Source organism: Archocentrus centrarchus, unplaced genomic scaffold (genome assembly GCF_007364275.1).
Source record: "Archocentrus centrarchus isolate MPI-CPG fArcCen1 unplaced genomic scaffold, fArcCen1 scaffold_43_ctg1, whole genome shotgun sequence".
Classification (NCBI taxonomy): domain Eukaryota; kingdom Metazoa; phylum Chordata; class Actinopteri; order Cichliformes; family Cichlidae; genus Archocentrus; species Archocentrus centrarchus.
The window spans coordinates 1,089,997-1,102,731 of record NW_022060269.1 but is presented as its reverse complement, the minus strand read 5'-3'; the positions used below and the strand labels follow the sequence as shown (position 1 = coordinate 1,102,731).

General features: G+C 42.8%; 1 protein-coding gene across 8 annotated transcripts in view; it reads left to right on the top strand.

Moving 5' to 3' along the window:
- LOC115777088 (homeobox protein Hox-B3a) overlaps positions 1 to 12,735 on the top strand; it is a 48,053-nt gene that overhangs the window by 22,494 nt on the left and 12,824 nt on the right. For 6 of the 8 annotated variants that reach the window (XM_030724916.1, XM_030724908.1, XM_030724913.1 and 3 more), the window contains exons 2-3: positions 1,659 to 1,725; positions 8,564 to 9,273. In XM_030724916.1, coding sequence (XP_030580776.1) covers positions 8,685 to 9,273 — 589 coding nt within the window. In that variant the 5' untranslated portion in view covers positions 1,659 to 1,725; positions 8,564 to 8,684. Of the gene's footprint in view, positions 1 to 296; positions 416 to 1,658; positions 1,726 to 5,113; positions 5,474 to 8,563; positions 9,274 to 12,735 lie in introns of those variants that run through there. The other 2 variants (XM_030724914.1, XM_030724910.1) reach the window with 2 other exon arrangements.

Below are 12,735 nucleotides of genomic sequence, written 5' to 3'. Positions count from 1 at the left end.
CTGCAGCCTTTGTTGCACACATATCGCTGCTGTTTCTCCGTCGCTCATTTCAAACTTTTACCAAGAAAAGCTTCCATCTTCATTGTATTATTATGAGTTCTGGTTGCTGCTAAAAATCCCACTCTCGCCCCCCAGCCTTCTCTTCCTCTCAAAAAAAAAAATGGCTCATCAGCTGTTCTGGGGACTCTGGGGGCTCTGGAGGCGGCCTCCTCTCTTTGTCTCGGCCTACATGCTAGCTGGCTAAGCTAGTCGGCCCCTGCATCACTTTCTGGGCAACTTTAGACTAGTCCACTCCTGCCTGCTCCGCGGCTGCAAGTATCCGACCGTAACCGGCGGGGCTGAGGGGGAGGGGGGAACAACAGTGAGGAGACCCCGACTAAAGGAGCTGCGATGGGCATGCACGGCAGCCAGAGCGGTGCGTGAGTTCTTGGATGGAAACAATAAATAACTTTATAGCAGCAGGAGCAGTGGTGGTGGTGGTAGTAGTGGTGATGATGTAGGCTCGTACGGGGAGGTCGGGGGATCCTTTGCTTTTGATTTATGTGTTTGGGTGAAGCTGTCAGGAGCAGAAACAGAAGCAGAACGGGCCGCAGATTTTATTGCAGCACTTTAATAATAACAGCCAACAACATGGAATTCGCTTTTCATCCTGTGATGATCTTATATAATTATACAGTTCAGCTTTACGCAGTGTTTACGGCCGCACGCAGTAGCAGATGGATATGTGTTTATTTGTGGACAGGGCTAGATGCGATCTGTAGCTGTGGGTGCTTTGCGCGGCTGTAAGACTAAATGCTGTCCGGGATGAGTGTTTTCTCACTCAATGATGCTGAAGTTATTTATGGGCCGCGTGGATCAAACAGCTGTTCGCCTTATGGGGCCTGTTCTCCCTTTCCTTTGCTCCTCTCTTTCTTCTTTCCTTTTTCTTTATTTTCCCGTTTGCTGCTTAACATAATTTATGACTTTCTGAAGTTGTTTTTGTGAACGCTACGGATGTGTTCAGTATTTGTGACGTTTATTTAAACTTCACGGTTTTTAAATGAGGCACTGCGCTATATTCTGCTGATCCTTTCCATTAGAATGATTCGAGGCTTTGATTCATTCCGGGCATGTCTTTCGATTGAAATTATTTGTTTTTGTTTTTGTTTTGTTTTTAGATATTGATTTAATATTTTATTTGTAGATACGTGATATATTAGTGTATTCCTTTACGTGCTAGCTGCCACTATGAGAGTATTTTTCTACGGTTATTTATTATGCAGGTATAGGCATGAATTTTTGATTATTTTTATTTATTTATTTTGCACCAACTCTTCAAAAACAAACGTGTTTTAGGCCGTTGCTACAAATGAACCATTCCCGCTGCTTTCTGTTTGTCCCTCCATTCCGATTTTCGTACGCATGACAGGATCGGCAAAAAATAAATAAATAAATAAAAATGAAAATAAAAAAATCATTGTTAAATATGAAGTTATAACGGGAATCGTTGGCGTTTTTTCCTCTTTTCTAAGAGAAAAAAAAGTTAAATATGATAAATGTGTAATTGTTATACCCAGAATCAATAACATGACGAGATGTGTTTGATTGCATATGTCTTCTTTCTCTTTCCTATCTTTCCCCTTCCCTCTTTATCTCCCCTTTCCTGCGATATGCTGCAGTTCTTAGGAGTTTTCTGGAAGCCGTTTTCCTCCATTAAAACATCAGGGAAAAACAGGAAATACTCCGGTAAGTTCTGACTTTTTTTTCTTTTTCTTTTTTTTTTTTTTTCTTATATTTCCTGATGACTGTGCAGCCTACATTAGAACGAGGGTCTGCGTGGGTGCTGTGTACATGCTATTACAATTACAAGCTGAGGAGAATGTGACCATTTTGAAACCTCGAAGTGCATGAAGGGTACCTTTATTTTATTTGTGCTTTTTTCACGCTATTGAGACGCTGCGTGTGTTTAAAATACATGCATATCGTATTTATGTGTACATTTTATTACTATTTCTCCACTGATTGGTTTGACTATTCATACAATGCAATGCATGCAGTCTATATTTCGATTGATATTTTCTATTTGATGTAAACATAAATACGACTACATAAATATGGAAAATTGTCAGGAACTGTGATGATAAAATTCTACGGGTGCATGCGCGTGCACATGTGTGAGTGATGTAATATCGTGTAATGACACGTGCTTCTGTAATATAATCCCGGGGTGTGAAGGGAAGTGTATGATGGCCGCGGGTTACAGGCAGAAACATGGAGGGTCAGTACATCATTTGATAGACAGTTATTAAAACGGCACTTTGTAACTGCAGTAATGATACTAATGCTACCACCGCTAATAGCCTAATAATACTGGTATATTTACATAATACAGCAATGAAAGTGACAGCGGCTGAATTAAACAGGTCACAGTTGGAGTACTGAACAAACAATCATTCTGTACTCGTGTGCAATATTTTAGCATTGGCATTTACAGCATGACAGTGTTTTAATATACTGAGATTGCCTAAAAACTGATTTCAAAGGCGGAATCAAGGGAAATTCCTCAGTGTCATCCTCAGTGGCCTACATATCTAAAGTCCCAGGGGGGGGGAGAGAGGATTTCCATAGCTCTGTAAGGCACCGCGTTTCAGTTGTGAAACCCAATATCCGTGACTCAATCCGAAACATGGAGAGCCGATGCGCGTCTCCCATCCAAGAAAATAAAGAAAATCAGCCGTCCTTCACAAGCACTGGCGTGCTTTTTGCAAGTCAGTGCATAGGTGTAATCCGCTCTGCTTATTTCTCCACATGCGTGCCTCTCCCACACATGGAAAAAAAAGGAACCGTGACAAAAAAAAAAGTAGCTGATTAGCTGTTTGGTTAATGTGTAATGAGGTTTTTCAGCAGCAGTTAGCAGATCCTTCAATCCATACAAAGGCTGGTTTGAAGGAAAAGTTGCAGACGGACACATTTCAGGCTCCTACCTTCCACCTACACCGAGCTCATCCTCTCATTTCTGCAGCCCACAGCGAATGCTATCTGTTTTAAAGTCGGGCTGTTTACACACACACACACACACACACACACACACACACACACACACACACACACACACACACACACACACACACACACACACACACACACACACACACACACACAGGCTGCTGGGTGCGAGAGAACTCATAAATCTTGCGTAGCCATAAACGACAGGAGTAGCGTCCTGAATAATAAAAATAGAGGGAAGCGGGAGAGAGTTAGAGACGAGAATGTGTGTGTGTGGTGTGTGTGTGTGTGTGTGTGTGTGTGTGGTGGTGGTGGGGGGGAATGAAAACATCATAGGACACTGCTCATATTTTCATTTCCATTTTGGTCTCTCTCTTTCACCTCTCTCTTTCCCTCTGGGTTTTCTTCTCTCTCCTGGTTATTATTTTTAAGCCCACTTCAGCTTTCTTTCCTCAAGTGTTGTTGCTCTTTGCACGTCTTCTGACCCTGTGCTTTCAAGTCAAAACGCAAAGAAAGTGAAGCTTCTAAAAGCCCAATTTACCTTCCACGCAAGCTGATCACACAGGATCTTTTTTTTTTTTGGCTACACTGTTAGCTCAGTGCGATCTTTCATGACGATCTTCTCTCTCTCACTTTGGCTTCCTTTGCTTTCGCGTCTGTGCAGAAGTCTCAGCAGGACGAGACAAAGTGTTGACTGCAGACTAGAAGGGAAAAGGCAGACTAACATTTAGATTTAATTTAATATTAATAATTTATTTAAACTTAGAACGAGTCAGTCTGGTGTGAACTAAGGTGTGCACATGGCAAAGTGAAACAGTAATGCACTCTGAAATTAATCTCAGCGCTTCAGCCTTTTTAGTTTCCCACAAACTTTGTATCCGTATATAATATGTTCATAACAGTGTTTTCAGATGAGGTCAATAATTCTAATGCACCTTCTATTGTGACTGGCTGTCTTGCTTATATGTTGAACTCAGCATGTGTTAGATTGTATGCTTGTTGCTTCCTCTGCTCTGATATTGCCTATAATTTCAAAATCAAATGGTCCCAGCTAAATGCAATATGAGGTAAAGTCAGCCAACAAGACTTGCCAGACTATAAAATGTAACTTCTGGCTAATAATAACTGAGACTCTTATCAACGCTGTTGATCAGTTTTCTCTGTTATCAGTTAGTCTGAGTCTCAGACGTATGTTAGAGGACGTCCACGTGGTCTAGTAGGTTGTGGCCTACGCTTCCGTTTAAAACTGGGATTTTAAAGACATGAAAAAAAAACACTCTAGGGTTTTGTAGAATATTGCCTAAAAATTAGGTCAACTTATGAAAATATAAAGTTGCATGCGCATATAACATGAATTGAAAAAAGTCTTAATTGAAATACTTTATTAGAGAATAAGTCATGGTGATACGTGGGGAAATGATCTATATGTCTGGTTGTTGGTTCAACATTGCTGCCTCCTTGCTTGGTTTCACTTACAGCTGCGAAATTAGCATAATGTTTGAGTGACGCTGACTCTGATGAGGGAATCTTCCTGTCCCACAGTCAATCACGTTATTTCGTTCGTTATAGGGCCTGTGAGGGTCGCTGATACCAGGGCGTGTTTTCAACAACATAATGATAATATCTAGGCTGCTACCACAACCACACTGAACACTATAGGCTGTAAACTGCTGCTGCTAGCCGTGTGGAAGAAGCTCACCTATAGCCTCCCGAGGCGGGAGCACAGACCCAAGACAGAGGGCGAGAATACTGGGGAAGAGAAACAGGAGAGCGGGCGACTGAGCGAAGAAGAGCCAGGAGGAAATAAAAAAGACAACTACCTAAAATGACATGAAGTGACATTTTGTGGCGGACATACTCCTCGGTGGTTGTGGGAACGACTGGCCGGCAGGTTGGTCGACCGGCCGCGTGAAGGACAGTGGCTAAAAAAGAAAGAAATTTGAGGCCATTGTTATCAGCCAGAAGCGGTGCAGGCAGCGCTGGTGCTGGGGTGGAGGGTGGGTGGGGGATTTGGGGGGAGGGGGGGGCGCAGGCAGGCAGGCTCCCCGGTAAGCTCGTGCCCTAACTAGCCTGCCTGTAGCCACACCGAGCCCGTCTGTTAATTCTGCTCCCACACTGAGCCCCCGCCGATCGTCTTGGATCCCTCCGACTCTCTCATCCGCCAGCCGTTCATGCCACAAGGTGTCCTGTTCGCGCAGCCCGGTCTGCCGCTGCTGGGGCTCCAGGAGGTGTTGTTGTGGTGGTGGTCGCGAGCTGCCGTGCTAGTCTCGAGACAGCACCGGAGAAGCAGCGGGGTTTGCGGAGAGAAGAGAGGAGAGGAGGAGGAGGAGGAAGAGGAGAGCAAAACAGGCGACAAAACGAGCGGATTCGTTATTTAATTGTCTGTTATTATTATTGATTATCCATTGAACGTGCTCGAGGACTAATCTATGATGCGGTGTTGCTGGGTCCGTGCCGGACTGGACTGGGATCACCGGTGCTAAGCCAGGTAAGAAACATCATCGGCGGGCAAGCAGGCCAGCCGGCAATGCGCGAGCTCAAACAACAACCCAGAAATACATGGTGTGTTTGCTCGCTGTGCAGTTTGTGGACGCGGAGAGGCTCGCTCAGTGATTTATGGCCTGTATGACTTCAATCCCGGTTCAAGAAGAGTTCACAATGCTTTAAACTGCTGTAGCTACCCGCCACAAGCAGCCCCCCTTCTTCTTCCAACCGTCCATCTCTGTCCTTTTCTGTTCTGCTTTTTTCGTCCTCATCTCTTCCCCTACTCTTTCCACGCCTCTTCCTCACCTAAATTATATTTAGGAGCGATGGCCGGCTGTTTTTTCCGTTATGGATGATGCACTTTCCTCGTTTCTATTTTTTCCCTCCACACAGGCTCTTGTTTTATTATCCTGTGCGTATGTGACATGTATTTTAATTCATCCTAAAATATTTAGATCGTGTAATTTTAATCGCACATGAAGGCTTCCCACTTTTAGTGATTTCAGCCTAACTGGGACCGTGAACATAGCAACAATAGCTCAGATAAGGCCAATCCTTTATTGTTTCTAGTCTCGGCTGCATGTAATTGGCCGCTCTCTCTGTGTCTGTTAATGGGATAAAGAATACGTGGATTGTCCAAGTTAATGCATTCTCTCTGTCTCCCTGCCTGCATAGCTCTTCATGGCAGACGCCATTTGTAATTTTATATCCCAGGATAAAACACAGACACTGGACACCAAGGCCGACCCCCCCCCCCCCCCACACACACACACACACCACCACCCCCCCCCCCCACCCCCCCATCCTCTCTCCCTCTCTCTGTTGTTTTTGTTTGGGTGGCTGTTTCTCTGTCACTGTAAGTGGATTATTCAGGCAGGCGTCTAGTAAAGTTGGTGATTGTATTAAGCTGCAGCACTACAAGCCAGGGGCAGAGACATTACGTGTCCCGTTTAATGGCGAAACAGCGATATGATTTAATAACATATTCCTCCTACACTCACTGCCACGGCCTCCCTCTCTCTCCCTTTCGTTGGGACTATTCCTCAGAGTAAATAATTAGGATTCCAGCTTGTCTACCAGAAAGATAAATGGCTGACATGTGTGACGTGCTGAGAGCTGGAGAAAGGCTGGACTGTGTAATCTCCAGAAAAAAAAGGGGGCATAATTAAAAAAATGTTAAAAAGTGGATTACATTATTTTCGTTTTACCTGTCTATAAAGTTATTAGTAACACAAGTGGAATTTATTTGTTTTACTGGTAGACGAGACGTACACGAATCAAACACATTTTATGACTTTCATTGTTATGGCGTTGATAGCGTTACCATCTCTAATTTATTCTTTTTAACGAGTAATTCCGATTTATGTGAATAGATATGATTGAGGCCTGTGCTTTTTATGTGTGCATATGTGTGAAAGGCATATATGAAGTAACCTTCGATACTCTCAGTCCCTCCAGTTTATTTTCGGGGCAGCTTTTTGAAGCGTGGCCTGGCAGCTGCCGTTCTGCACGCGCTTTAGCTAATTGTTTTCGTTTTGATTTTTTTTTTTTCTATACTTCTTCAAAACGAGGCCGGCGATAAGAGTACCAAATGCACAAGCAGCTTCAGCATAATGACACCATAAACCAAAAGTGATGGCCGTTGCTGCCATGTTGATCCGGGAAACAGGCTGAAATATTGGTAACGTTAACTTGAAGACGCAGCTTGAGCGAGCACTGCTCAGTTTGTGCGTGATGGCAGAGCTGCTTCGCCTCCTCAGTTTATCTCCACAGACGAAATGAATGCCAGGTGCTCTCACGTCTGCCAAGCCGGCCTTTTGCGGCCACGGGCCCACACCGGTGGCGAGCGCGTGATAGTCTGTGGAGGCTAACCCTGCTGTTTTTTTCTTCTTCCTCTCTTTTTCCCTAAAGGGGCCATCATAGAGCACTCTGACCGCTCAACCCTAATGGATTACTGACTCGTGAAGCTTCTCCCGGGATCTTTCATTCTTTCTCTTTTTTTCGTGTCTCTTTTGTAAAATAAATTATAGTAATTGCAATTTATAATATATTTAAATTTACCGTTTGGCCCACATTATTAATTAAATAAAACAATACTAAGTAAATACATAAAATGAACAAAGGGTAAACTTCTACATGGAGATTTGAGGAAAATCCTACCTTTCCTGTTTTAGAGACTTCACACTAGTAACCTAAGTAGCCTCCGATGTTTTTTTTTTTGTTTTTTTTGTTTTTGTTTTTTTGTTTTGTGTGTGTGTGATTTTTTTGTTTTTTGTTTGTTTCTTGTTTTGTTTTGAGGCTCCGTATATATTCATTTTTATTACCATGAAGTTCATAACTTCCACAAATTTCCTGGAAGAAAAACTCGATGGTGAAACAAAAATATGCTACAGCAGCAAAGATTCTGGCTGGATTCCTGTGAGTGAAGACGAGTGAAGCAACAGCAGACAGAACCCAGTAAATCACAGGCGGAAAGCAGAGGTTGACAGAAATAGACTACCTACATCAGTCACACAGGAAAACAGATATGAGCCGTGTCCACTGCACAACAAAATGTCATGTTCAGCCTGAATAACAGCACACACGTTGGGGTAATGCTTTATTAGGAAAACATCAAAAATAATAAATACGTCATAAATGTGTATGTATTAATGTATGGAAGAAGAAAAAATCAACATAAAATTATGTTTCAATATTATGATGATGGATTTTAACTATTCTGTTTGTTTACGTGTTTTATTATTATAAAAGTGTGTTATCATCCTTGGAGTTAATTACTATTTAAACTGAAAATTTAACATCAATAATTGACAGTTTGTTTTGTGTGTGTGTGTGTGTGTGTGTGTGTGTGTGTGTGTGTGTGTGTGTGTGTGTGTGTGTGTGTGTGTGTGTGTGCATGGGTACAAGAGAGGCTGTGCGCTGGGCTCACAAGAGCATCTGCAGGCTGTGCACTGGGCTCAGGAGGGAGGGGGAGGGTAAAGGGGGCTGTGGAAAGAAAAGCAGTGGTTTCTATTCACGTCATGGCGCCTTTCATTCAAGGAAGATGGATTTATCTCTCTCATTTATTTTTTTCTGTCTCTCCCTAACCTTTTAGGTCAGGTTGCAGGGGACCATTGGAGAGACACCGTCACGTGACCCCCGGTACCAAATGGTCTTCCGGCAGTGGCTCTCAATAAGGACCGGAGCACAAGAAGACGCCGCCCCTTCTCACAGAAATGCAGAAGACAACATACTACGACAACTCCTCAACACTTTTTGGTGGCTACTCATCCTACCCAGTGCAGGGGTCGGCAGTGGCAGCAGGAGCAGCCGCCAACGGCTTTGGGGGCTATGATGCCCCGGTCCCGGTGTCCCACCACCAGCCGGCCTTCCAGTCAGCTACCCATCTGGATGTGGATTCATACCAGCGCTCTGCCTGCTCTTTACAGTCACTGGGCAGTAATGGCGGCCACCAGCAGCAGCAGCTAGCCAAGACCAAGGAGCTGAATGGCAGCTGCATGCGGCCAAGCCTGCCACCTGAGCACCACCCTGGCTCCCAGGTGTCCCCTCCACTGCCCCCCAACCCCAGTAACGGTAATACTGGGGCTCAGCAGCCGGGTGGCAGTGCTGGAGCCTCCTCACTCTCTAAATCAGGCCCCAATAAGTCATCTACTTCTTCCTCCTCCACATCATCCTCCACATCGTCCTCCTCCTCATCACTGCCGCCCAACCCAACCCTGGCCAAGCAGATCTTTCCCTGGATGAAAGAGTGTCGTCAGACAACCAAGCAGAAAAACTGTTCACCCAGCAACAACTCTGGCAATGGTGTGTTAGATTACACCTGTTTCTGTCGGTCTTTCTGTCTTTGCTTTGATTTCCCCCACAGAGCACCACAGCAACAACACAGTCTCCCCCTTTGTATCTCTCATTATTGCTTTCCCTGCCTCCCCCTGTCCTTTCTTTCCTCCTTCATTTTCCTTCCTCATTAGCATCTTTGTTCCTATTATCCCACATCCCTCTTTCCTCACCTCTCTTATCAACATCCTCCTCCCAGCATCAGATCTCCGGAGGATTTCTAAGGTTTCTTAGGCTCTTATGGCAAAACAGGTTCCCACAGGCACTAGCTGAGACAGGAACGTAACACTGGGCTATTAGCCAGACTCTGTATTCTCTCTCTGTACCTGGTGAGTCAGTTTGCTGTGGTCCTACGTGATTTTGTTAGTCAATACTGTAGCTGGTGAGCTGAGTTTACTAAAGCCTTTATACTCATCTCTGAGAAAGTACAATGTCATAAAGCTGTAATAGCTAAACTAAATGGAAAACAAGCTCTGCCCTGACACTTGTGATTTCAGTGATCAAAGCATACCAGCAGGATGACTGTAAAACCCTGAGCTTTGGTTTGCTGCTGATAGTAAAAGATGCTAAACATCTAATGTAAAAATAGAACTGTAATGTTAAAAAAAAAGAGGAGTGTTCATTAAATGTATTAATTATTAATTATTATTAGGAAAGGAGAATTCATGCACTGCAGTGTGTGAAAATGAAATGTGTGGATGTTATAGTGTTAGGATGAAGCATGGCCCTTAGTTTAGCATAAACACTGGAAGCAGGAGGAAACAGCTGGCCTGGTTCTGTTTGAAGTGGAAAAGAAATACCCCAAACAATACCTTTAAACATCATCAGACAAATTAATTGAATTTTGTTTTGCATAAAAAGTGCAAAATGAGAAGCGTAAAAAGAGCATTGTGCTGGTTGGGAGGGATATGCAGTGATTTTCTGGAGTCGTGTCTCATCTGCTCTCAAAATGTGAAACAGTCATGAAAAAGCAGCCAGATTGTTGTTTGTATAGCAACTGTGTTATAGTCAGCATGACTTTGAAACTATATGTATGAGGTATATTTTATCTCTGAGGTACATATGTTCTTGAGGCTCATCAGAGGCAACCAAGAAAAAGGAACTTTAAAAAAGTATTTGAGTATTTGACAAACTGCTATCAGACTGTGTACTACCATGGTGTACAGAGCCTTTTAGCAGGCATGTAGGTTACTAAGGGTACTGAACTGCTTGATGTACTACATGTGGTGATGTTGTACAGGGTTGATGGATACTCTGACCATAACAATACCATAACAAGAACAACAAACTGTCACCAAATGTGACCTGAAACTAAGAAAAAAGTGTGTAGGGAGAAATAGGTAGACCCACACTTCAGCAGAGGTTGAACTGGTGATATCAGGAATTAGTGTCAAAGATGTAGAAAGTAACAATAGCTGAGCTACTTATGTAAACTTTCATGGCAGACTCTTGAGATGATCTTCTTATCAAATATAAGTAAACAGGCAGGAGTTCACTAAAGTAAAACCAACCAGCTGCCACATACCTGCAGCCAGTAGCTTATACCTCCCTTCATTCTTGTACCTCCTCCTCTCTATCCTGCACTTCCATCTCCTTTCACTCCAACTTCTCTCCTTCCTCCCCTCTCCTCATTTCTGCCCATTGGAAAGCCACTGTAAGTAGAAAGCTATAAACAGGAAGAATTTAAATGTCATGTATGATAACAGATTAACAGAGTTTCAGGGAGAGAGTGAGAGAATGATGAACAGACATTTGAAATAGAAGATATTAGCAAGTGGATGATAAATTTGAATATCATCAACATGCCTGATAACGGGCAAAGAACAGTCATTGAGGCAGACAGATATGTTATTTCATTTGGTGGTTATCACTGAGAAAAAATGAATATGAGTGTGATATTCATATTCAAAATCCTTTCAGCTGACCGGACAAAGAGCTGAAAGATTAGACTGTTTATCAATGAGAATTTGAAACAATCATTTAGAGAGCATCATTGCTCTACAGTACTCACTGCTCTCATCTTTTCATCTCTGCCTATACAAATAATATAACAAAGAAAATATACTGAGTGATAAGATCTCTGTTCTTTCTCTGAACTGTACTGCGTCAGCTATTATTAATACAAAAGCACTGCAAACCTGCACATACCCACATATTTATATCAGAGGCTGCTGCTCTACATGTGCACACAGAGATGAGAGAGGGACTGTTGCTCAGAGCAGCTGTTTGATACTGTCTAAAACTCGAGACAGAAAAAAATTCCACCTCTGAGCGATCAAATTATCTCATGTTACTGTTTTCATTTACCTTTTTTTAGCTGCTGAGTACTGCAGCTGCAGGAGTTTCTTTGCTGTATGGAACTTTCTGAGCTGCATTTAAACTCACAGGCCATAGAAAAAACTAACTTCAGGCTCAAAAGAGACTAATTTATTTTAATAGCTAAGGCTTTTATAGCACTCTCATGGCACTGGAGTGACAAATGCAACTCCTGGGATTTAAAAAAAAAGCTCCCAAATTTGTTTAAATTTTGAAAGACAAAGAAAGTAAACAGTAAAATTATTACCAACTTCCTGTTTCCTGCCAGATTAACTGCAGTTTTGTCACATTGGACTGACAGATTAAAACAGGTGGTCTGAATAAACTTTAATGTGTTTGCATACGGTGTTAATACAGAAGGAATCAAATGGCAGGAACAACACAGATAAAACCCATGTTTAAATAATCTCAGTTTGATTTTTGAAACTTATTTTGGATTTTTTTTTTTTTTTAATTTCTCTTTTGTTAGTAAAGTACCTACCTATGTGGAAGGGGCTTTGGGCCTTTTTTTTTTATCTCAAAGCTATCACCTATAACAGAAATAAATAACAGCAAGTGCACCCCAATTTGGAGAACCTCCAGTTTGCAAAAACTTCTCTGTGTATCATTGGACTAATGACTAATGTGGTTGTCTTTTTAGAGCAATTATATATGTTTGCATGTATTGCCAGCATTCACTTATGACTAAGAACAATCCAGTAGGTAGGAGACGACCAAAGCCCAACAGTCACGAGATTCTCCATTGAACAGTGGAATCCACATAAGATATGTTGAAGTGGAAAGGTAGCTTCTTTCAGCGCTCAGCATCATCTTCATCAAATTCATGCGTTCCTTCCTGTGTCTCTAAACAGCTTTCCAGTTCTGTTAGAATTCAGTGTTATGATGACATAAATGAGATGAGAAGTTTGACTTTTCTTGGCAAGCAAATTGAAGTGAGTGCAGGTCAACCTCAGTTCCTGCTCACAAGTCGTTGTGCTGCAGCTGGTGTTGCTGTGGGGGGTTTGTCGTTCCAGCCGAGATGCAATTTAGCTGCTCTCGGCCAGCACTGGGGCCTCCACAGCTTAATAACTGGCACTGTTATGAAGTGTTGACAACTAATATCAAGGGATTCAGTTG